The 21,060-nt window shown below is 42.6% G+C and overlaps 8 protein-coding genes across 8 annotated transcripts; 3 read left to right on the plus strand and 5 right to left on the minus strand.

The window, feature by feature from the left end:
- Positions 1-934: 934 nt before the first annotated feature.
- EAF01_001486 (uncharacterized protein) lies at positions 935-1,451 on the plus strand (the record flags this gene model as incomplete). Its single annotated transcript, XM_038909736.1, has 3 exons — positions 935-984; positions 1,062-1,241; positions 1,301-1,451. 3 exons carry the CDS (start codon positions 935-937, stop codon positions 1,449-1,451), a joined length of 381 nt encoding a protein of 126 aa, XP_038774548.1.
- Positions 1,452-1,585: 134 nt separating this feature from the next.
- EAF01_001487 (uncharacterized protein) lies at positions 1,586-2,409 on the minus strand (the record flags this gene model as incomplete). The annotated part of the gene is made up of 4 exons (XM_038909737.1): positions 1,586-1,805; positions 1,858-1,915; positions 1,969-2,020; positions 2,074-2,409. The coding sequence occupies 4 exons, from the start codon at positions 2,407-2,409 to the stop codon at positions 1,586-1,588; spliced, it is 666 nt and encodes a 221-aa protein (XP_038774549.1).
- A 735-nt stretch (positions 2,410-3,144) lies between these two features.
- EAF01_001488 (uncharacterized protein) lies at positions 3,145-5,331 on the plus strand (the record flags this gene model as incomplete). The annotated part of the gene is made up of 5 exons (XM_038909738.1): positions 3,145-4,298; positions 4,401-4,536; positions 4,597-4,638; positions 4,693-4,792; positions 4,844-5,331. 5 exons carry the CDS (start codon positions 3,145-3,147, stop codon positions 5,329-5,331), a joined length of 1,920 nt encoding a protein of 639 aa, XP_038774550.1.
- A 1,176-nt stretch (positions 5,332-6,507) lies between these two features.
- EAF01_001489 (uncharacterized protein) lies at positions 6,508-7,716 on the minus strand (the record flags this gene model as incomplete). The annotated part of the gene is made up of 6 exons (XM_038909739.1): positions 6,508-6,615; positions 6,734-6,748; positions 6,841-6,933; positions 7,094-7,162; positions 7,322-7,404; positions 7,704-7,716. The coding sequence occupies 6 exons, from the start codon at positions 7,714-7,716 to the stop codon at positions 6,508-6,510; spliced, it is 381 nt and encodes a 126-aa protein (XP_038774551.1).
- Positions 7,717-9,758: 2,042 nt separating this feature from the next.
- Positions 9,759-11,074, minus strand: EAF01_001490 (uncharacterized protein; the record flags this gene model as incomplete). The annotated part of the gene is made up of 4 exons (XM_038909740.1): positions 9,759-9,811; positions 9,866-10,067; positions 10,119-10,726; positions 10,855-11,074. 4 exons carry the CDS (start codon positions 11,072-11,074, stop codon positions 9,759-9,761), a joined length of 1,083 nt encoding a protein of 360 aa, XP_038774552.1.
- Positions 11,075-13,074: 2,000 nt separating this feature from the next.
- On the minus strand, positions 13,075-15,023 carry EAF01_001491 (uncharacterized protein). The gene is made up of 3 exons (XM_038909741.1): positions 14,062-15,023; positions 13,628-14,012; positions 13,075-13,576 (listed from the first exon to the last, which is right to left on the minus strand). Exons 1-3 carry the CDS (start codon positions 14,421-14,423, stop codon positions 13,214-13,216), a joined length of 1,110 nt encoding a protein of 369 aa, XP_038774553.1. The 5' UTR covers positions 14,424-15,023; the 3' UTR covers positions 13,075-13,213.
- A 1,964-nt stretch (positions 15,024-16,987) lies between these two features.
- On the plus strand, positions 16,988-17,605 carry EAF01_001492 (uncharacterized protein; the record flags this gene model as incomplete). Its single annotated transcript, XM_038909742.1, has 1 exon — positions 16,988-17,605. One exon carries the CDS (start codon positions 16,988-16,990, stop codon positions 17,603-17,605), a length of 618 nt encoding a protein of 205 aa, XP_038774554.1.
- Positions 17,606-19,000: 1,395 nt separating this feature from the next.
- On the minus strand, positions 19,001-20,126 carry EAF01_001493 (uncharacterized protein; the record flags this gene model as incomplete). The annotated part of the gene is made up of 4 exons (XM_038909743.1): positions 19,001-19,157; positions 19,208-19,325; positions 19,381-19,931; positions 20,008-20,126. The coding sequence occupies 4 exons, from the start codon at positions 20,124-20,126 to the stop codon at positions 19,001-19,003; spliced, it is 945 nt and encodes a 314-aa protein (XP_038774555.1).
- Between the last annotated feature and the right edge of the window lie 934 nt (positions 20,127-21,060).

Consider the following 21,060-nt stretch of genomic DNA (forward strand, 5'->3'; position numbering starts at 1 on the left):
CCCCTCGTCAAGGGCTGCAGGTGGTGTGAAATTGAAGCGGCAATGAAGTCCTTTGTTTGCGGCTATATTTCCAATGCGAATTTTTCATACGTCTGCAGGTCGATAAGTGGATCATCTGTTCCGTGGGATCACCAATCACATTTCACTGCCCGCATGCTCGTTTGCTGGTGAATCTGGTTTCACCATTCTTGTCCGTCTAACGGGTCCGGTGTGATGCGAAGACGGACGATTCCTCCGATCATGTGCTGTGAATACAGGTTCTGGGAAAGCTGGGAAAGCTGGGGATTCTTGTGATATTGATGATTGTGATTACAGTAGCAGGAGGTATATATCACTTACTATGTATACATCACATACTTTCATCCATCGTCTCGACTTGATAACATCTGACATGCTCAGTCAGAAAGCTTAGACATTTCAGCCAGACAGCTTAGATATTTCAGCCAAGTTATAGTATCTTCAAATCATGAATGAGGTAAATACTTGGAGTCTTGGAGACTTTCCGTCGTCACTCGTATAATCGTACCCAACGCATATAAGAAACCAATCTCGATGCCATTAGGAATTTAGGACAAAATGGTACTTCCGCCGGGACCGATAGAGCGGAGCTTGCCAAAACCGTTCGAAACTTCCGCAGTCTCTCTTCCCGATCTACTCCGCAACCGTGAAACCTCGGACAGATGCATCATGTTGGATTGGATTGGTTCTCAAAAGTGGACCCCCCCGACAAGTGGGATGGGTAAAAGTTTCCCCGTAATTTCCCAAAAACAATCAATCAAAGCCTAGAGCAAATTTTTTAGTAATTCAACATTACGGAGTTTGCGTCTGTCAACCCATTGTCCGTACTTCGTACATCGAGATTTCCATTTGCAGTATATCTCCAATCAAGTCGATGAAATAAGATATCACGATATCACGATATTATTGCATCAAAATGGGTATCCCTCAAAAATCAACAAAGACCAAGACCAGAAGAAGATTGAGGTAAGTTCCATTTTCAATTTTCAATGGTTAGTTATTGCAAAAATATTGGTGCGCAAAACTAATCTTTCTCACAACAGAGATCTCGATCAAATTTCGGCCGATATTCGTTCGCCCAAACATCTTGCGCAATATAAAGGTTCAAAATCTGCAGAGGATTTGCCAGGCTTAGGAAAATGGTATTGCATCGAGTGCGCAAAATGGTATGAATCGGAGAATAGTATGCTCTCGCATCTTAAGGGCAAACCTCACAAGAGAAGGTAGGTTCTGCCATGACGGGAAAAAGTTCGGATAGCAAGATATTAATTTGATATTATAGACTCAAGGCATTGAAGGAAGGACCATATACACAAAGAGATGCTGAGGCAGCTATTGGCCAAGGACCTGCAGATAATGGCAAGAGAAATACAGCTCTAGATGTGGAGGTAGAGATGGAAAACTCCGGAATTATCGACGACCAGGAAACTTGAGCGCAAATATCATTGTCCCTCGACATGGAGTCATCATAGAGGGGGGTTATCAAAGCTTAGTTTATCGTGGCTACTACAAAATCTATGGCGGGGTATCATGGTGGAGATGGAACTTTTCAATGTATATTTCCGTCTCATCTTACACCCCGACCTCGACCTCTTGCAAGACCACTTGCTCTACCGCCACGTCCACCACGCGGAACGGGAATCCCTCTACCAGATGAGCCAGAGCCACCCGAAGATCCACCTCGGCCAGAAGAGCCTGCTATTCTTGATGGTGCTGGGGTTGTGAATTTCGGGGTTCCTCTCGAGGAGGTTGGGGGAGGATTATCAACGAAGGAGGTATCCGTGGTCCTAGAGAAATCAATCAGCCATGAATCATAGCAGCGAATGAAATGTTGCTTACAAAAATGTTGTTTCTCCATCAATTTCACCACGAAATCTTTCTGAATTTGTTGATTTGCCTTTTCACATCCATCAGTAGCCTTTTCAATGTCCATTGGTATGTTATACTGACCTAATTGCTCCTCCTGCTCTTGTGCTCGACGAAATGAATCTGGAATGGGCGCCTAGTCACCTAATCAACCAATGCCAAATAGTAAGCCAATCCAAGTAAACAAACCTCAGGAAAATCCACACAAAAAGCATTCATATTCAACCCATAAAGAAAACTAGCAAAGTTCTCACTAAACCTCGCCAAACTTTCATGCATCAATTGTAAATGCATAAAATTGGCTTCCAAATCTGCCATGGAATCAGACAATTCCGCAAACGCAGGTTCAAATGCTTCTAAAGGTGCGCTAGCATAACCGCCTGTGCTTTTCCTCGCAGAATCTCGAAGGGAAGAACGGGAAGAGGGACGGAGAGGCGTGGTGGGACGAGAAAGAGGGTTTCGAGAGGCGGAGTGGGATCTTTTGACGCTGCTGTGGCCGTCGTTGAGGGGGGTGGTGGAGGTCATTGTGATTGTGATTGTGATGGTATGGTGGTTGTAGTTGTAGTTGTGGTTGTGGTTGTGGTTGTGGTTGTGGTTGTGGTTGTGCGCAAACAAAAGTTATCGCCGAGGTGCTAGATATTCAATGCTATACCTGTGTATGCATCTGTACAACAAACATATAATACAATCCAGGGTTGGTGTCTTCTGAAACCTTTCAACTTGGATATCATTCTTGCATTAAAGGTTCTACGGATGTGTTACATAGTAGATGCATTTTTACCCTGCTACTACACGCACCTACAATTTTATGTCGCGTGCACGAGACTTTTGGCACACACAACAACATTTTGAACAGAGCGCCGCACAATGACGAACTTTTTATGAACCGGTATGCAATAAAAGGAAATTGGGTTGAAGCACTTCTCATGATCCGCGGCTTCTTCGGCTTAGAAGCTGTTTCCGCGTATTGTAATTTCTTATACGATACCGGGAGCTCTGAGTTTTGATACTAAAAAGAATTGGAGAAAGGATTCATTTGCGTAGCATTTATAATATCGTTAGGGAGGTCCTCGTTTTATTGTTGTATACCTACCTACAGTAAGCCCATCACTTGACCTCATAACAAGTTTGGTTTCCTAGTGACTTTGACTCGAGAGGCCCATATATCAAGGCTCGAGTCCCCTCACTTCCAACTCTCAACCCCTCCTTCATCTTGACTCTCACTCAAGAATTGAAAATATTCGACTATACATTTTTTCCATGAAAATACCAGCTGGAGTAACCGGTGGTTTTGTGCATCAATATACTCAGTATTCATTCTCTATACCTACTACATTAATACGTCGAAATCTCAACCGCGGAGGTCTTGTTCAATCTTTTGGTAGGATCCCATCATTTGCGCCCCTTCGTCGCAACTATTCTGAAATCCATTCAAACACTTTGAGGATCAAGGGATTGAATACGGAAAAGCGCGCAACTTTACTTCCTAACTCCGCTTGGAAAAGGTCGAGCGCTCCAACTTCTATCTATAGTCGAAGCGTATCCTCATCGTCACTCAACTACCTTGAAAAGCGCAATACTTCTTGTGAAACATCTTTGCGAACGCTTGTGCAAAGCAGCTTAGGGAATTGGGCTACCGTCTTACTCCTTACCTTCATTAGCAGCGCATTTCTCTATACTTCAACATACAGTCAGCCAAAGACACATACACCCAAACCACAACAGGTACAAAGTGATCCCGAGCAAGAATATTACGAATACTTCAAAATGACGGGCGAAACACTTCCAGGTCGACCTGGCACATTGACAGCACACGAAGAAGAGAAATTACGAGAATTCTGGGTTGCCACCTTACAAGTCTTTGGCGTACTCGATCCTCAAGCAGATACCAATGGTACCAGTGGCGATTCGGAAGTGAGCAATGGTGTTGCAAAACCGGATACCTCGGCTTCTGAGAAACCTAAAAAGAAGAGATTCTCTGCTCTGCGCAGAAAAAATAAGGATGATGATACCGCATCTCCAAAATCTACAAGCGCTGCTTCGCGTATCTCGAATGCTTCGGATGCGGATGATAAATATGGACAAACCAAGGAATTTCACGATGCTTTGGCTAGCTTGTCACCGGCTTCCATTCGTGCGACATTCTGGAGTATGGTAAAATATGATCATCCAGATGCGCTTTTATTGAGGTTCTTGAGAGCTAGAAAATGGGATGTGGATAAGGCATTGGTCATGATGATTTCTACCATGAGATGGAGAGCTTCGGATATGCATGTTGATGATGATCTCATGAAAAATGGAGAATTGGCTGCTCTTGAAGATGAGAAATCAACTAATGCTGAAAAGAAGAGACATGCAGAAGGATTCCTCATGCAATTGCGCTCGGGAAAGAGTTTCCTACATGGTGTAGACAAGTAAGTATTCTGGGGTTTCTATCTGTTTATCAATTCGAACAACATCTCACTCCTCATCGATACACACATATTTAGATCATTGCTAATATCAAATTTTCACAGAGCCGGAAGACCAATGTGCTTTGTGAGAGCTCGCTTACACAAACAAGGAGAGCAGTCGGAAGAGAGTTTGGAAAGATACACAGTTTTCGTTATAGAATCGGCTAGAATGTTATTGGAACCACCAGTAGATACTGCTGTAAGAATGTTCTTTCCATGTTGAGTTTACTCGGTATAATAAGTACTGACAACATGATAGTGTGTAGTATTCGATATGACTGGATTTTCTCTGGCAAATATGGTAAGTGAACCCCTCCCACTTCCTTCGTACAAAAACTTACTAATTTTATCATAGGATTATGGACCTGTCAAATTCATGATCAAATGTTTCGAGGCCAATTACCCTGAAAGCTTAGGCGTAGTCCTAGTCCACAGAGCACCATGGGTCTTCCAAGGTACGCTTCCATTTCCCTCTTTACAAAAATCCTTTCACTAACTCCCCCCAGGTATCTGGAAAATAATACGTGGCTGGCTCGACCCCGTCGTCGCCTCCAAAGTCCAATTCACAAACAACGTCGAAGAAATGTCCGAATTCGTTCCCCGTTCTCAAATCCTCGCCGAACTTGGCGGAGAGGAAAACTGGGAATACAAATTCGTAGAGCCCGTCCCCGGCGAAAACGACTTGATGAAAGATACAGTAACCCGCGATAAACTCCTGAAAGAAAGAGAAAATATCGTGGATGCGTATGAGAAAGCTACACTCGAGTGGATCAACTCAGAAGGAAAGACACCGGAAATTAAAACTAGGAGGATGGAATTGGCAACGGAGCTCAGAGAGGATTATTGGAAATTGGATCCTTATGTTAGGGCTAAGAGTTTGTATGATCGAACGGGTGTCATTAATCCAGGGGGTAAGTTGGATTTTTACCCAAAGGCTAAGGGGGAAATGCCTTCGACTCCGGCGGTGGAAACTTCGGCGGAGGATATTGACTAGAGGGGGTTGTGGAAGGGGGAGGAGAAGGAGAGGGATGGAATGGAAATGGAAATAGGAATCGGAAGATATATAATGAGAATGAGAATCAGAATCAGAGTAGAAGAATAAACAAGAAAGAAAAGACATGATATCGAGTATGCGATAAATAGACTTTTGGTTCTTCAATTGATTATTGCAGCAATCAGCAAGTACAAGAATGGTGAGGAGTGATGTAGGTATACGCATATGTGTATTTGTAAGTGAAGGAGGAGAGGACCGTGAATTACGTACTAGGTAGGTATACAAATTTCCTTCTTTTTCTCAAGTTCGCTTCTAGATAGATAGATATATGGATATGGATATGTATGTGACCTCTTACATAACCTCTTGTATATTTCTATCGTTATATCGTTGAAACGAACTTTGTTTTGAACTACTAGCACCCCTTTTCTGATTTTCTGATTTTCTGGATTCAGTTATATCTGTATCTGTATCTGTATTCTGCTAATAGAATCGCAGGAGAGAAGGAGGGGGGAGCGCAACTGTGTCTACAAATTTCCCTTTCTTTCCTAAGCTCGCTTCTAGATATATAGTCATATACATACATATCTAGATTTCTATTGTTAAGATTTGTTTTCACTTACTAGCACCTATTCCTTGCTGAGTCTCTCTTCATACTTGTATTTGGGCTAGCGGGGGGGGGGGGGCAAGGGAGATGAGATGATATTTAGATTTGTAGGGTTGTAGGTTTGTTCGCTGCAAGTTTGCATTTAGGATTATACTATCTGGACAAGACTGGATTGGATTGGATTGGAATTCGCGGTTGAGATGAGATGAGGTATACAAGATACATAGGTGATGAGGGAATGGAAGTTGTTCTTTTTGAGAGTCGTTATTTACTATGTCATGTCATATATCTTCTCGTTCTCTTCTCATTGCATTCATCTCATCATTTATCATCAATAAACCATCCAACCATCCAACCAGCAAACACAAAATCCATCATCTTCCTGCCTGCACCCTACATACATACAATACACCTCAAGATTCTTTTCCAAAAAAAAATACCATAAAATATATTAAGATTGTCCTTCCTCTCCAATAACTCATCGAAAACCATTCATTCTCGACGCCTACTTCGCTTCCTTGCTCGCTTGTTTGTTTCTAGATACGATGGATAGAGTTTTATAAGGTTATTTACATCTTTGATTTTATCTCTGCAAGGAGAGCTTTTAGTTTGTCCATGTCGGTTTTTTGTTGTGGCCAGCCGATGGACATTCCTTCTTCGGTGGAGGGTTTGGGGATCTGTGGGAAGGGGGGAGGAGGTTAGTTTGGGCTGGGTTGGAATGGGGATGATTGGGATTGCTGGGTGCTATGGGGATTGGGAATTGGGTATCATGAGCATGAGAGGGAAGGGACGAACCATGTGGAAATGTACCTAGAGAAACTGTTAGTTATTGTAGTCTATGATGGGGACGATAGAGGAGAAAAATAAAGGGAGTAGAGGGGGAAAGGAGAGGAAAGACATACGTGATCAACCTCCTGATGCGCAATACGTCCATTATTCTGCAAGACATTGTAATTTTCCGCACCGGTTGCTACGACGAGTTTCTTTACTACGGGCTAGGTAGAGTATCGTGTTAGTATTTTTCTAATCTTGAGAGTTCCTCTTCCTTTTCAATTCCATTATAATATATGCGCGTGATTGTGATATCATTTATTCGAGTATCATGTCGAAGAAATGCGAAGAGAGAATCAGGAAGGAAGGGAAAGAGAAAGGTACCAAAATCTCCTCTAATTGATCATCAGGAATATCGACCAATTTCTCGCCGTGGTGTTTGGGAATTACGAGCTAGATATTGATAGTTGTGTTAGTTTTGTTCTCTCTGTGCAGTATATCTCCTCGCCTCGTCTACCCATCCATGATCTGGAAACATCGGAATAGCTTCACTCGCAGAAACACAAGTATACAAGCTTCTCTGAATCACCAAAAGCATAAGAAAATACTAACAGCGTGACCCTTCGACAAAGGATTAATATCCAAAAACGCAAGCACCTTTTCCGATTCGTAGAGTTTGAAGGACGGGATATCTCCTACGATGGATAACCAGGTTAGTTTTTGTATCGAGCTTTGGAGTGAGTTGCGCTGGATGTTATAGAGATGAGAAACTTGCCTTTGACTATCTTGCAGAAAATACATGCTGCTTGAGATGCCATTTGGTGATTGTATGGGAGATTATTTGAATGTGAGGTTCGTATTGTTATTGTAATTGTAATTCAGATCTTTTGTTACCTGTCTATCTACTTTTGAACGCGGGGTCGTTCCACATTCCTGAAGCTCCATTGAGCTCCCTTGATCACCGGATATTACCCGAGCTGCCCAGTCCACTCACCCAGTTTTGACATATGAGGTATATAGATTAGAAATTAGATTACATTATCCACAAATCACGCAAACTCGTTTGATGGGCATGTTGCCAGAGTGGTTAATGGGTAAGACTTGAATGAATAATTCGGTTATCTTATGGTTTCGGCCTCGTAGGTTCAAATCCTGCACATGTCGTTTGCTTTTTGACTTTTTTTTGATGTGGTAGGAAAGAGGTTGTTGGAGTCGTGGAGTAGTGCATTTTTGCATGGAATTCTCCTTTTCTTTTTGAACGGAGATGGGCATATCAAGAGCGGTATGACGTGGTGAAAACTACCCTCATGTTTTTAAATTATCACCAAAGTGCAATTTCGTTCTCTTCGTGTGTATAAATAACTTAAAGGCGATCCATTCGTGGACTATCTACTCGATTAACTGGTATGCCCTCTTAGACATATTTCCAGTAGCACGGCTGTGGCGCTACTCTTTTGATCTCTTTTCATACATATACATACAATCGCTAGGTATGTTGTATGTACTTCTACTTGAAACGGTTTTCTCTCTTGAGTTATTCCTCTCTTTCGTTTCTATTTAATGTATATTCACTCAGTATCTATCCTTAAGTATCTACTTCAAGTGTTCGTGTTCGAAGGGGTCTTACTTCATACATTTCTACGTATCTCATGATATACTACCTAGATCATCTAGAGCATCGATCGGTAATGAAACCGGGGGGAGAAGGGGGAGAGGAGGCGAATGGAGCAAGTCTCTCCGTTACTTCGAAATCCCATGCCTAGAGATCCTTTATATCCAGGTTCCAAGCTCTGTGTACATCGCATACACTCTATGTCATAATGATACCCGACATAATCACACCCAGAATGAGAAATATCAAGCACCGAATTCTCCAATGATCAATACAGCTCTTTTGTTATATCTTCATCACGTGAGTCTTCGTCTGAACTTATAGATGGCAACTCCCCCCTTTTTTCGCTACGCGCTGTCGAAAAAGCGATGATTAGACTAAGAATGCTAATGATGTCTTCACTTTTGGGTTTATTATCTCCAACAACCACTTTTGAAACTATTTCTTTTCATGTTATAATAGCTTAGATATTATTAGTATTCATCAGGCTGTTACAAGACCTCTGTCATACAGGTAGTACCTTTTTTTCTTTCTTCAAAAAACTGTTTAGATAGAATTACAGTGGAAGCGTTTTAAGTACGATATAGGAATGTATAACCTTGAGAAGGCCTGACATGCATTCATGACAACGCGCAGTATAACAGGGATGTCTTATTCTTTCTTCCTTGAAACACAAAAAAGTTGAAGAGCATCACTTTGTTAACACAGAGAAGGTCTCTTGGGGTCAAAAAGGACAAAACAATTGACCACTGGCGGTTTCGAACCGCCGACCTTGGCGTGCCAAACCTATCTGATAAACAGCACAGATATTAGCACCACGCTCTAACCAACTGAGCTAAGCGGCCCTGATTGGGTTCTTTGATGGGAACGGCCGTGGTAGAAGAATATATAATGAGAACTTCCGCAGTGGGGATTGAAGGATGACAGTGGATGAACGGAGTGGAGGGGTATTGTGGATGTGCTTAGTGGGGGTATAGCGATCGCGATAGCGGGGGCGAGTCATGAGGCAGGGCTAGGGCTCGTGGGCGGGCGAAAGGTCGGAGTGGGTAGTGGAGGTATGGTGGGGCGGAATGGCGGACCTTGAGTGTAAGAGTACGGCTAATGAAATTGGTGGAGATCATGGACTGGGGCGGAAAGTGACGGGACTCAGGAGGTCGTATGGGCCTTTGACGGATTGTAGGTTTAGATTCACCGGTGGTCATTAAAATTTGCATGTTTTCTTAAGCATCTTCATGTTAGATCATGAAGTTTATGAATGCACATTGCAAATCTAGTTGAGTATATGAGAGTTCATTGCACCTATGTAATACAATTCTCATATGATCAACACTGACTGTGAAACAGAATAAGACGTCCTAAACAACGTCTTGAAGGGAACTCGTAGGATATACAATTTGTATGTTTCATCATTTATGCATTAATTTAACTAGGTATCTGTTACAAACGGGAACCAACAGAGCTATCTTCCTTAATCTCGACCAATAATTTACCTATAAATGGTCAGTAAAAAGTTTTACAAGTTCTTAGATTGAATAAGAACTTACCAGTATTAACACCTTGATACAATTCCAATAAAGCCTTTTCGGCAACACCAAGTCCACCCTTGATAATAGTCTCCTTTCTTTGGAGTTTTCCTTCCGCCAACCATTGAGACATCTCTTTACGGGCTTCAGCATACTTGGATGCGTAATCGAAGACGATGAAACCTTGAAGACGAATTCTCATTGCGATGATCATTGAGAAGTTCTAATTCTGGTCAGCAAGTGCAGCAAGCAAAATTTGGAGAGAATATGATACCTTTGGTCCAACTGGAGTATCAGAATTGTATTGACTGATAGCACCACACATAACGAAAGTTGAGAATGGCTTAGCTCTGCTGAGAGCAAGCTCCAAAATCTCTCCTCCGACATTGTCAAAGAATACATCGATGAAGTTTGGTGTAGCAGCCTTGAACTTCGATGGGAATTCCTTATCCTTGTAGTTCAAAGCATCATCACAACCCAATTCCTTCAACCATTGTACTTTATCATCACTTCCAGCAAGACCCAAAACCTTGGCTCCCTTAAGCTTAGCAATTTGACAAACAACACTTCCAGTAGCACCGGCAGCACCAGATACTACAACGAAATCTCCAGCCTTAATTTTTCCAACTTCGAGAATTCCGAAGTAGGCGGTAAGACCAGTCATTCCAAGAACACCAAGAGCATCGGTGAGCTTGCCGTTGGGTGGAAGATCAATAGGTGTAAGATCTTTGGAAGCCATGATAGCTACTTCTTTCCATCCTGTAATGCTGGATGCGTAGTCACCGACGTTGAATTTCGAAGATTTGCTGGCGATGACCTTTCCAATGGAAACGCCACGCATGACCTCACCGATTTGTACAGGTGGAACGTATGATCTTCTATCTATTCCAGCATTCAATGTCAGCAATTATCACGTGCGGTAGCGGGGTGTGTCAACAATGTTCCCCTCCACATCATTCATCACTGGCTAATAGGGTAATGGAGGAAAGAATATAACAGTAAGTACGTACCATTTAACCAACCTCTCATGGCCGGATCCAATGAAAGATACAACACTTCAACCAAGACTTGATCATCCTTGAGATCTGCCTCCGTTACCATTGGATTCTGCTTCGTCTCGAAAGTCTCTCCTGGAACAATTTGCCCAGTAGGACGCTTTGCTAAAACCACCGATTGATATGTTGATTGAGCCATTATGTTCTTTGAACGTTTGATCTTTTGACCGTCCATTTTGATAATCCGTCTGCAGCCGGTCTCTTATATGTGCGCGAATCGTTGCTTTTTCGTCCGAGATATCCCTCCGAACAGATTTGTATCTCTTTCCGCTTCTAGATCAGACGCTTGACGTGATGTGGGCTTACTGCAATGCGGACCGATCCAATGCAATCAAAATCTATAATAAACACTACACCGCAATCAAGGTCATCCAGGTACCGTCTCACGTCGTAATTCGATGCCTCTTCTCCCGTACCAATAGATTTTTCCGAAGCAATCGCGTTGCAATATTCACTCAAATCCACAAAAATCTCAAGGCGCTTTTTCCAAACTTGCGTATGTCTTCCGATGCAGTTTTGCTCAAAGCTTCAAACGTTGCTGTGTTTGATTACAAAAATGGTTCAAATACTCAAGGTTCACCAACAACCGTGAGCCGAGGCAGGCTCGCGGACGATCTTCTTGCCTCACCGAAATGGCCCTACTTCCTATTTGGGTTACCATGCCGAAAGAACCAATATGCTGTTCTAGGATTTTCCCGAAAGCAAAGACTTATCCCTATTCTCATAAGGCTCAGCATCGAGATCCAGCATAAACCACAGCAAAACCTCTTCATAAGGATAAGGACATTGGGCTCTTGAGAATGATCTATATCCTTAAAACCCTTTCATAAGGAGATCCTTAATATTTTGAGATCCCAGCATTACCTGTATCCTTATTAGACCAGTCGACTCTTCAGGATTTGGGTCATCACCTAACTGCATATTGATATTTCGATTGATTTTCACCAAAGATTTCACGAAAACGGTACCCGATTGTGACCAATCGGAATCAAATTACTGTTGGGTCAGAATTGATCCAGTGTCTCTAAATAAGAACAGGTACTCCGTACAAAAAACGGTATCCTCACAGAGAGGCTTTGCTGTATGTCATCGGAGACGAACCGAAAGAAGATGCAGATGCGCGATTCCTAGATGTGTGCATTGTCATCGGAGAATCTTATCGAAAAAGGATGTTCTATCAGAACCAAGATACACGGAGACGGCCAACGTTGAGACAACCGAGTGGACTATGAAGCAAAGGCACTTCGGCGCGAGCAACCGCATAGGGCTCGGTTTGGGACGGGCTTGAGCTATTTTGGAGTTTGTTGATCTCGGGGCTTTTCTCTGCACAGGTAAAGTGGCTCTTAAAGTTTCCGTTTCCGTACGGGCATACTACTTTTTAAGGTATACTACGCCCGAAAATTCTTCAACAGAGGAAAAACTTTGTCTTTTTGTTCATTTTGAGACACACGAGTCGTGCATGACCGACCGGGTCGACCGACGTAAGTTTCGGACGCAAGTCACAAATCGTTTACGGAAAGGGGTAGTCAACGCCGTGCCGCGCCTTATTACGATTCTCCTGCGTGTTGCATATAAAACGTGTAGTTTTTTGCATAATACTACATGCAGGCTGCGATAGCACGATAGGCAAGCAACATTTATGCGGAAGATGGGAGTCTGCGCGGGGATATTTCACTATGGAATCTTGTGAAGTTTTAGGTGTCCGAGCCCCGCTACACTATGAGGATAGGATGGCCCCTCATTTAGGGCCGTAGGATTCAGGTATTGTTCTGAAGAATTCACCGCTCGATCAGTTCATTTCGTTCCACTATTTCAGGGTCTTTTGAGCCTTATCATGTCTGTTAACGGACGACGTTCCGTCTAAAGTGACATTCACCTTACTCCTTGACTAAAACCTCATATCCTGAAACTCTAGCCTGCCATCCTCTGCCGCTTTAGAATCGAAAAACGGTCGCTAGATATCTTTGAGTGGGTTATTGACTGCCGTTGTCATGTTGATTGTTCGGTATGCACGAATATACACGGTATATAGTGGATATGATTGAAAATATGACTTGACTTTAGATTACGATTTACACGGCGGGTTGACAGATACTCGACTTGACGATCCCTCATTTTATGTGAGCCTTAGAGCGGTCGTTTCACAATATGTTAGTATATTAATTATACATATCTGTGATTATAAAATAGAATTTCTGCAAGAATTGTAATCTTATATACAAACAACAATGCCCAAGTATATACAATCTTCCCCTCTTTCCTCCTACTTCCAATGTCCTTTATTCTCTCGCTTCTCCTCACTCCTCATGTATATTTATGCGGGACAGCCAGTTGCTGGGTAGTTACAGGAGCTGTTTTGTGCACCTCCTGTGATCTTGACACCAGAGAACTTGACATTGCTACAGCTTCCCTCACCACAAAGCACATAGTAATTTTTAGCACTGGCTGCAGCTGTTCCAACCACATTTTCAAACAAAATGTTTTGAATAGTGACGCCGTTAGTTGGCTTCCCTGTTGGACCTCCGTTGAGATAATCTTGTTGTACATCGATTCCATAAGTATCAATATTGGTGAGCTTGATGTTGCTGTATGTGATGTTGGAGATGAAACCAGTGGTTCCGGAATTTGACTTGATGCGAGCTCCGTTGCTGGAATTGACTACTTCGCTGTTTTTGAACTGGAAATAAATAAGTAAGTAAGTTCTTCAATGACGAAGTAAATAACTTACTGTGATATTTGTAACATTGTTGTTGCTCTTTCCACCAACAGATCCGATGGAGAGACCATGACCACCTGAGCAATATAATCCATCAATGGTGATGTTGTTCCCGCTCGTGACGGCTACACAATCATCTTGGTTGAAAACTTTTGTATTCTTGATTGTTGTGTTGATGGACGAGCTGACATCAAATCCATCTGAATTGTGTGCTGCGGCCAATGTGCCACTTGCCGCATTTGGCGCGTCTCCTGCTGTGTTGTTGAGGATCAGATTTTGGATGGTCAGTCCAACGGCACCGGTGATAGTGAAAAGATGGACCGGCCAGTTTTGAATGTAAAGATTCTCAATGATGGAATTTCCAATCAATTTCGAGGCTGCAATGAAATGGTTTGGCCTAAATTCATTTTTAGCTGCATGGTCATTGAATTGACGTGGAGACATACTTTGGTACACCACCGTTTGAACCAAGACCATCCCAATAAGCTTGGCCATTACCATCGATAATTGCATTGGGCTCAGCGGTAACAGTGATTCCAGAACCGCCCAGTTTTATTGGTTCGAAGCTACTGTCATTGGTGAATCCAAACGTTGTTTTGCCAGCGAAGGTGATCTTTGTACCGGCCTTAACTTTGGTAAGGTCAATACTGCTACCTGATGGTGCAAACACGTTGCTCAAAACAATGGCGGTAGAAGACGCAACACAAGGAGCGATTTGGGAATACACCGAAGCAGTGCAAGCTGTCTGGGCAGTGCAAGCACCTGCCAAGGTGATGGCTAAAAGCCCAGAGATCTGAGAGTTATGCATGATGAGACGATCAAGTAGAATGGATGGAAATCAAACTTGGCAAGGTGAGGCCTTGAGGACACCCGTCTTTATGAAGTCCTAGAGGCCAAGCATAGCAATCTCCCGAAATCGTATTCTTTTCATGCAAACAATAGCCGACTTGTGGGTGAATTGAATCTGTCATGGGCCGGAACAACTATGTACATTGGTTTTCCGCAAATCAATATAAACTCAGACAGGAACGTAGGAAGGATCATCCATAAATCACCAGAAAAGGGCAGCTCATAGGCACCAGATGTTCAACACACTGGTACTAGATATTATCCCCACAATCTTCAGACGGAAATTAATCTCCAGTGATGAGAATTCCCCTATGTCTCAACTCCATATCCCCAGATTTCAGCTTGGCAGCGGGTCGGCACTTTCCTCATATTGACAAGTTTGAATTTTCCACGAATGGTGAAGTTTGCCAGAGAAGTTTTATTTGAACCACCAATTTAAAGTAGGTTTCAAGATATCCCTTAAATCTTCCATTTAGCATGAATCTAGAGCACATCTTTGCTTTCTGGTTGGAGGCCAAGATTTGTCCGCAATGATCATCACGTGTATGAACCACACTAAAACCTACTTATCCACCGCGGGTCTTGTTGAATTGTATATAAAGTCTTGAAAGCCACTCGCCAAGGCGGAGGAATCGACATACTAGTCACTTTGTTGATTGGGAAGGTGACTGAAAGGCTGCAACGCTACTCAGAAGAGGGTTTTGGTACTGAGTCTCGTGCCAGATTATGTGACTTCACAATGAAAGATTCATTTATACGTCGTACGGCTCAATGTTCGATTTTTCGTCATAATAATGATTTTCCGGGAGATGCGCCACAATCACCACACCTAAGCTTAATTGATTCGGACCGGACAGAAAAACGGAGAATTTGTCATGATCCGAACTGATTATTTGACCAATGGTAAATGCTTCTTATAGCACAGAGAAAGTAAAAAGAAGATGCATTAACTTGGCGGCGACGAGAAAAGGGGCAAAAGAGTTCTTGGCGATAAGGATAAGGACTGAGGAGATTAAGGGATTTTCCGACATGGCTAGATCACGTGCATGGCAGAAGTGCCCGAACTTCTGCTACAATATCGACGATGTCCAGCAAAGAAATAACCCATTGCAAAAGATCTGTCAGATGAAGGAATGCGGGACTTGGTAATGATTGGTAAAGAAAAGAGCATTGCTACTTTGCAATGGAGCGAGACGGGCCTGATCATAAGCCTTTCCGGGCTACATTGACATACAGAATACATGTATAGTGATCACAACTATGTGCTTGTAAGATTGCAGCATTCTCGATCCAGTCATAAGAAGAATGAGTTGTTTCCACATCAAACGAAGCTCGAAGTTCTACGACATATACAGGGTGTTATATATTTGACTCGCCAATTTTCCTTGTCAAAGGTGGTCTGACATTGGGGGCTAAAGGGCTATGTACGAAAAAGTAACATCCATCACATGCAGGATGGCAGCCATGCATCAAAAGCGATTCGAATTGCAATATGATTTTTTTCGATTGGCCATCAGGAACGAGTGCTATACGGGACCCCCCTTCTGCCTCAATGATCTTACCTCCATTGTTTGCGCCCATCTTCGGGTGCTTCTGCAAAAATGGTCATACGATCCGTTTTATCATTTCCGATATCGAATCAAATGTTATCATCATGCCGGTCGCAAGGGTTACTGTCCTCCATGCAAGTTTGCACTGGATCCTTGCATGATGGCTATGTTATGTGCATCCTACCCACTGTTGGAAAGCAAGGTTTGAGAGCAATTGATTGATATAAGGGCTCGCCCTCTCTGAACTTTCTGCTTTCTCTTGAGGGCGACCGCTTTCTCTGAAAATTACCCTTTCCAATCTTGACTTATGGCTGTTCGGTTCAATGATGACCGCTTTTGAGGCGTTGAGCTGTTCATGCAGCTACGACCAATCACACGCAACAACTGATGGCGACGAAGGATTCAGACGAACCAAGAGGTCTGATTGGCTATAGGCTAGGGCAATCTACAATACTCTTATGAATGAACGACGAACTTGTCCAGGCGTGCCAAGCGAATTGATTGAGAGAACTTGTACAATGCCCCCGAAATCGCCCTTTTCAGAGTCACTCCCCGTGACTTGATACGATACTATCAAGGGTTGGGACGAGTTTACAATGATATTTATGGCAAGCGACAGACGCTACCAGTGATCGATTGGTGTGCTGTATTGAGAGCGTGAGGCAAGTAATGAAATGGGTGAGGTAGGCTGGATAGGTGGACTGCAGACTCCTAGTCTTTCCCCGTTATCCGATAATAACCACCCCTCTTAAATTGACAATCATTTGGTTTACCGTCAACAAGCTCTACTATTCAGTCCAGAGTAGCTTGCAGGATTGATTGTTGTAACAACTCCACTCACTATTGTTATCATTACTATAGATTTACTTACCTCCCTTTCCAATCACGAAATGTACGTTCATCATCAACCCCCTTCATTCATTTGCCAATGCCTCTCAGCAACTAACTGTGTTGCCTAGTTGCCTCGATCAGAATGTCGACCTCTCTCCAAACATCGATTTCTGACCTCACAGGCATTACCGTGCCGTCGAACAATTCGTGCGAGTGGATTTTCCACGGCGACACAATTTCTATGAACCAATACTCTGGTGATATCGACGAAGACCTTGCTTCAGACTTGGTCGATGGCTCCACCAGTTGCAACTTTGCGACAGCGAAGAGCGACCGACACAGCAAATTTGTGAATGCATCGGCACGACCTTCTTCCTTTGACTATCGTCTACCCGACAGCATTTGTGTTGCTAGCTCGCATGCACATACGGAGGTCTTCATGAGACCGCATTATACTGTCCCATCCTCAGAATCGACGTCACAGTACTCGATCTTTATCCCGACTCCAACTACCTCTGTTGATTACAGTAGGGACAATAACATCCCCACAAGCCAGAATGACTCGGTCGGGTTGCAGGACCAATCTGCATACTCTGTATTCCCCACCTATACCAGTGACTCGACGCCTCTCGACAATTGGCTCGAAACCCCCGAACGTCACGAGCAGATCGCCTTCAATATATTAAACTCTACAACTCATCCGGCCACACAAAATAAAGGCAAGAAATTGGCTGGAAAATGTGTGCAAAAGTTTGAGTGATGATTTATGTAAAAAGGAAGGACTCGAAAGATTTTTGTTTGGGAAAGTCTTTGTTTATGATTTTGCCTTGGGATGTTCATTAGGGGTTACTGCCGGCGCAATGATGTCAATGTGATTATGAATGCCATGTTTATGAGATAGGCATCCGAGACTGCTGGCAGCTGTTATTTAAGAACCGGGCCAAAGAATTGATTTGTCACATATTGCTCTTTTATTCACTTCATTTCAAAGAAAGCACTAGGGCTTCTATTTAGTTAAACGATTTTTACATGGAACTTGGGTACAAATTTAAGATTTTTGCACTCTTACACTTTTTTTTAAAGTTTAAGCTTAAGCTTGAAGTTCTACAGTTCCCGTTCTTCCCCATTGCTACTAAGGGTGCGTTCGGATCGATTTATTTCGGCTTATTTCAATTATTAGACCTTATTTATTTATCAAATAATACTTACTAAGCTTAAATAAGAGGTTTACCGAACGTTTGAGATTGTGAAATAAATTATTAGGCTTTATTAGATTTGTAATAATTCAAATAAATTAAAATGGCAAATGTTTTCAAGATTGTCATATATTGGTTATAAAACAGCTTTTTGAAGCTTTATAAGTAATTCTTTAACAAATCTTTATTATTATTTATCCCTATCATTTTCCAATATTATTTAATATTACCTCAAATATATTAGCCTCAATACTCTTGCTATTTTAACAATATTATAAATTTCTCCAAATAAATAAGAAAACGAACCGAACGCACTCTAAGTTCTAACATTGCTAGTGAAGGAAGTACCGATCCCCGCGTTCTTGCCCTTACCTGTTCTTAGTTGAATTTTCCACTTCAGCACTTTCTCGTTATCTTTCGCACTCCCCTACTTATAGTTTCTTGAAATCATATCTCTATTTAATTGACTATTATGTTTTATTTTAGAATTCGATCTATTTCCCTAGCAGGTATATTCTTGACGATAGATGTAACTCCTGCTAACGGAGATTACCCAGAGCAGCATATCGAGACTCCGTGTAATGCGTGTTTGTGATTGACTCAAGGGGCCAAGTGAGAGATATATTTGAGCCATAGCTCAGAGTAAGATGATTGCATTTTACCAGACAGCTTACGAAAACCGGCTCAGGCATTAACATTCTATGTTGTTTGTGTCAATCCTCCCAAATCACGATAAAACTATCCATCGAAATGATGTTCATGACATAGAAGATGAGGGGATTCGAAGCTGGCAGATTTTCGTCCCAGATTGATGGCGGCTTTGTGAATGCGGGGATCTCGACCCGCGCGCATTTCAATGGCCAATGTGGGATTTGAAATAGGCAACGTCTATGGAGATAGTATACACCACTCATTTTTCCAAGAACCCTTTACAACAAGATATGGACAATTCCATTTTATTACTTCCCAAACACCAAAACAGAATACTGAAACGTATGGTTCGAATATGCCCTTCTCGTCGCCCTCAGCGCACCTACAAATGCTAGCCCTTCCCTTCCTTGCGAAAGAGCAAAGAGCCATAATTTTGGCTTTGTGATCAAGGACCACGATATATCCCTAACATCGTCATCAGCAAATTCACCAATAAAACTCAAACAATCACTTACCATGTCCTCGACACCTTTTCACTAATCTCGAGTGGTTCGACCAAAAGACTTAACCCCTTCATCCCAGCTAAGCGTACAAATACTTCTTGACTGATGAGCGGAGGTAGCATCATGCCACCTTAAATTCACCAAGATTAGTATCAAACTAACTCGTAATGTCTAAGATATCTTACTTTCAATAGCTGCCAAGTCATCCTTTTGCTGCTTAGTCTTCACATCATCGTTCATACAAGAATCAACGGCAAACCAATCCGCAAGCACCAGCTTTCCTCCAATATCCAACAGCCTTTCTACATCACTGACGAACTTTCTCTTATCTGAAAGATGGCTTATTGCATCCGAAATCCATACACAGTCAAACCTTTTCGTCGTTTTACTCCCAAAAGTTTCTCCAATCATCTCAGCGTCTAAACCCATGAATTTCACTTTTCCCTTCCCCAGCCTAATGAAACCATCTTCATCCTCGTCTCCGCCATCTGCCTCTCCTATACTCACTCGCCTCGCAATCTTTATCTCTGCGTCACTCAATGCGATTCCTATCACCTCACAACCCAATTCTCGGGCTAGGTATCGAGATGTACCACCGAGTCCACATCCAACATCCAGCACTTTGCTTCCCGGTTCGAGGTTCGATTGACGAACCAAGAGCTCTATTTGTTGTATTTGAGCAATTTCTTTGGTATCAGCGGGAGTGAGGAAGTATCCGTGGTGGATATGTTCGCCCCTGTTTCTGTGAGTCTGAGTGAATCTTGGATGGATTACAAAGGTATGAACATCAAAAGAGTCACAAGAAGACTTACCAAAGGGAATAATAGTATTCAGCGCAAACGCCGTAATGATAAATGATCCTATCTTTCAACAATTTTGATGCCTCTTCGGGGTGTCTTTCGCTCATAGTCCGACTTATTTCACCACTCATCTTCACTCATAGAGATGCTTGGATTTTTTTGCACGCAAGTTTGAGCAGAACTCTGGTGTAGATACTGTCTGATAGTTGAATTAATTTTACTAATCTTCATGTGATACCTATGTGACATGTTGTGTTGCTCACAGAAAGCAGGTTTCATGAGGCGCTTAGATGTTACTCTAGGACACATTCCTTTTGACCTCATGAATCCTCAGCGGTAGGAGCATCCCAAAACTCATCTAACAGCGCTGGAGAGGCAAGAAATCTCGTCTAAAAAGACTAGGTGCCCAGTGCCCACACGAATAGATATTTGTACATTCATTATTGTTCAATTGAGCGTTGTTTGTTTATCGTTATATCAATGCGCATATGGAAAATCATTACCAAAGTGTTATATTTTATACCTAAGCTGAATCTTTGGGTTACTGCTTAACTATGAAAGTGTGTGTATTGAAGTAGCATCCTTGCCTCCTTGAAGAATGGGGTCGAACCGAAGGATGCGAACCGCCAACCACATGGATTGCCGTCTTGCGCGGCAAGATATCCAACACATATGGTCCTTGCTCAATGCTTTCTCATATCAGTCGTCTTCGAATGAGATGCATACGAGGATTTCCAATTCTTCAGGATGCACTCCAGTTCAGATCGGGAAAGTTCCTCGCAGGAAACTTTTTAGGGCCACAAAGAGATATACCCTGCTTCCATCGAGCTTCTCATTCTTTTCCACTCCCAAGTGGTACTTTTATGTTGATTGAAATCCCTGGTTATTTGATTTAGAATATGTGTATACCGAGCAATGTTTTGCATTCCTTTCGGCCATCACTTCAATGCTGTGCAATCAATTACCGCTCCTATAACACGATTCCGTCGACGAAATGATGATTCGTAGGCGGGAAGGGCCTGGTAACCTTTCCTATCATCAACCAAGGGGCCGAAGTACCATTTG

This window comes from Botrytis porri, assembly GCF_014898465.1.
Source record: "Botrytis porri strain MUCL 3234 chromosome Unknown BPOR_002, whole genome shotgun sequence".
In the NCBI taxonomy this organism is placed as follows: Eukaryota; Fungi; Ascomycota; class Leotiomycetes; order Helotiales; family Sclerotiniaceae; genus Botrytis; species Botrytis porri.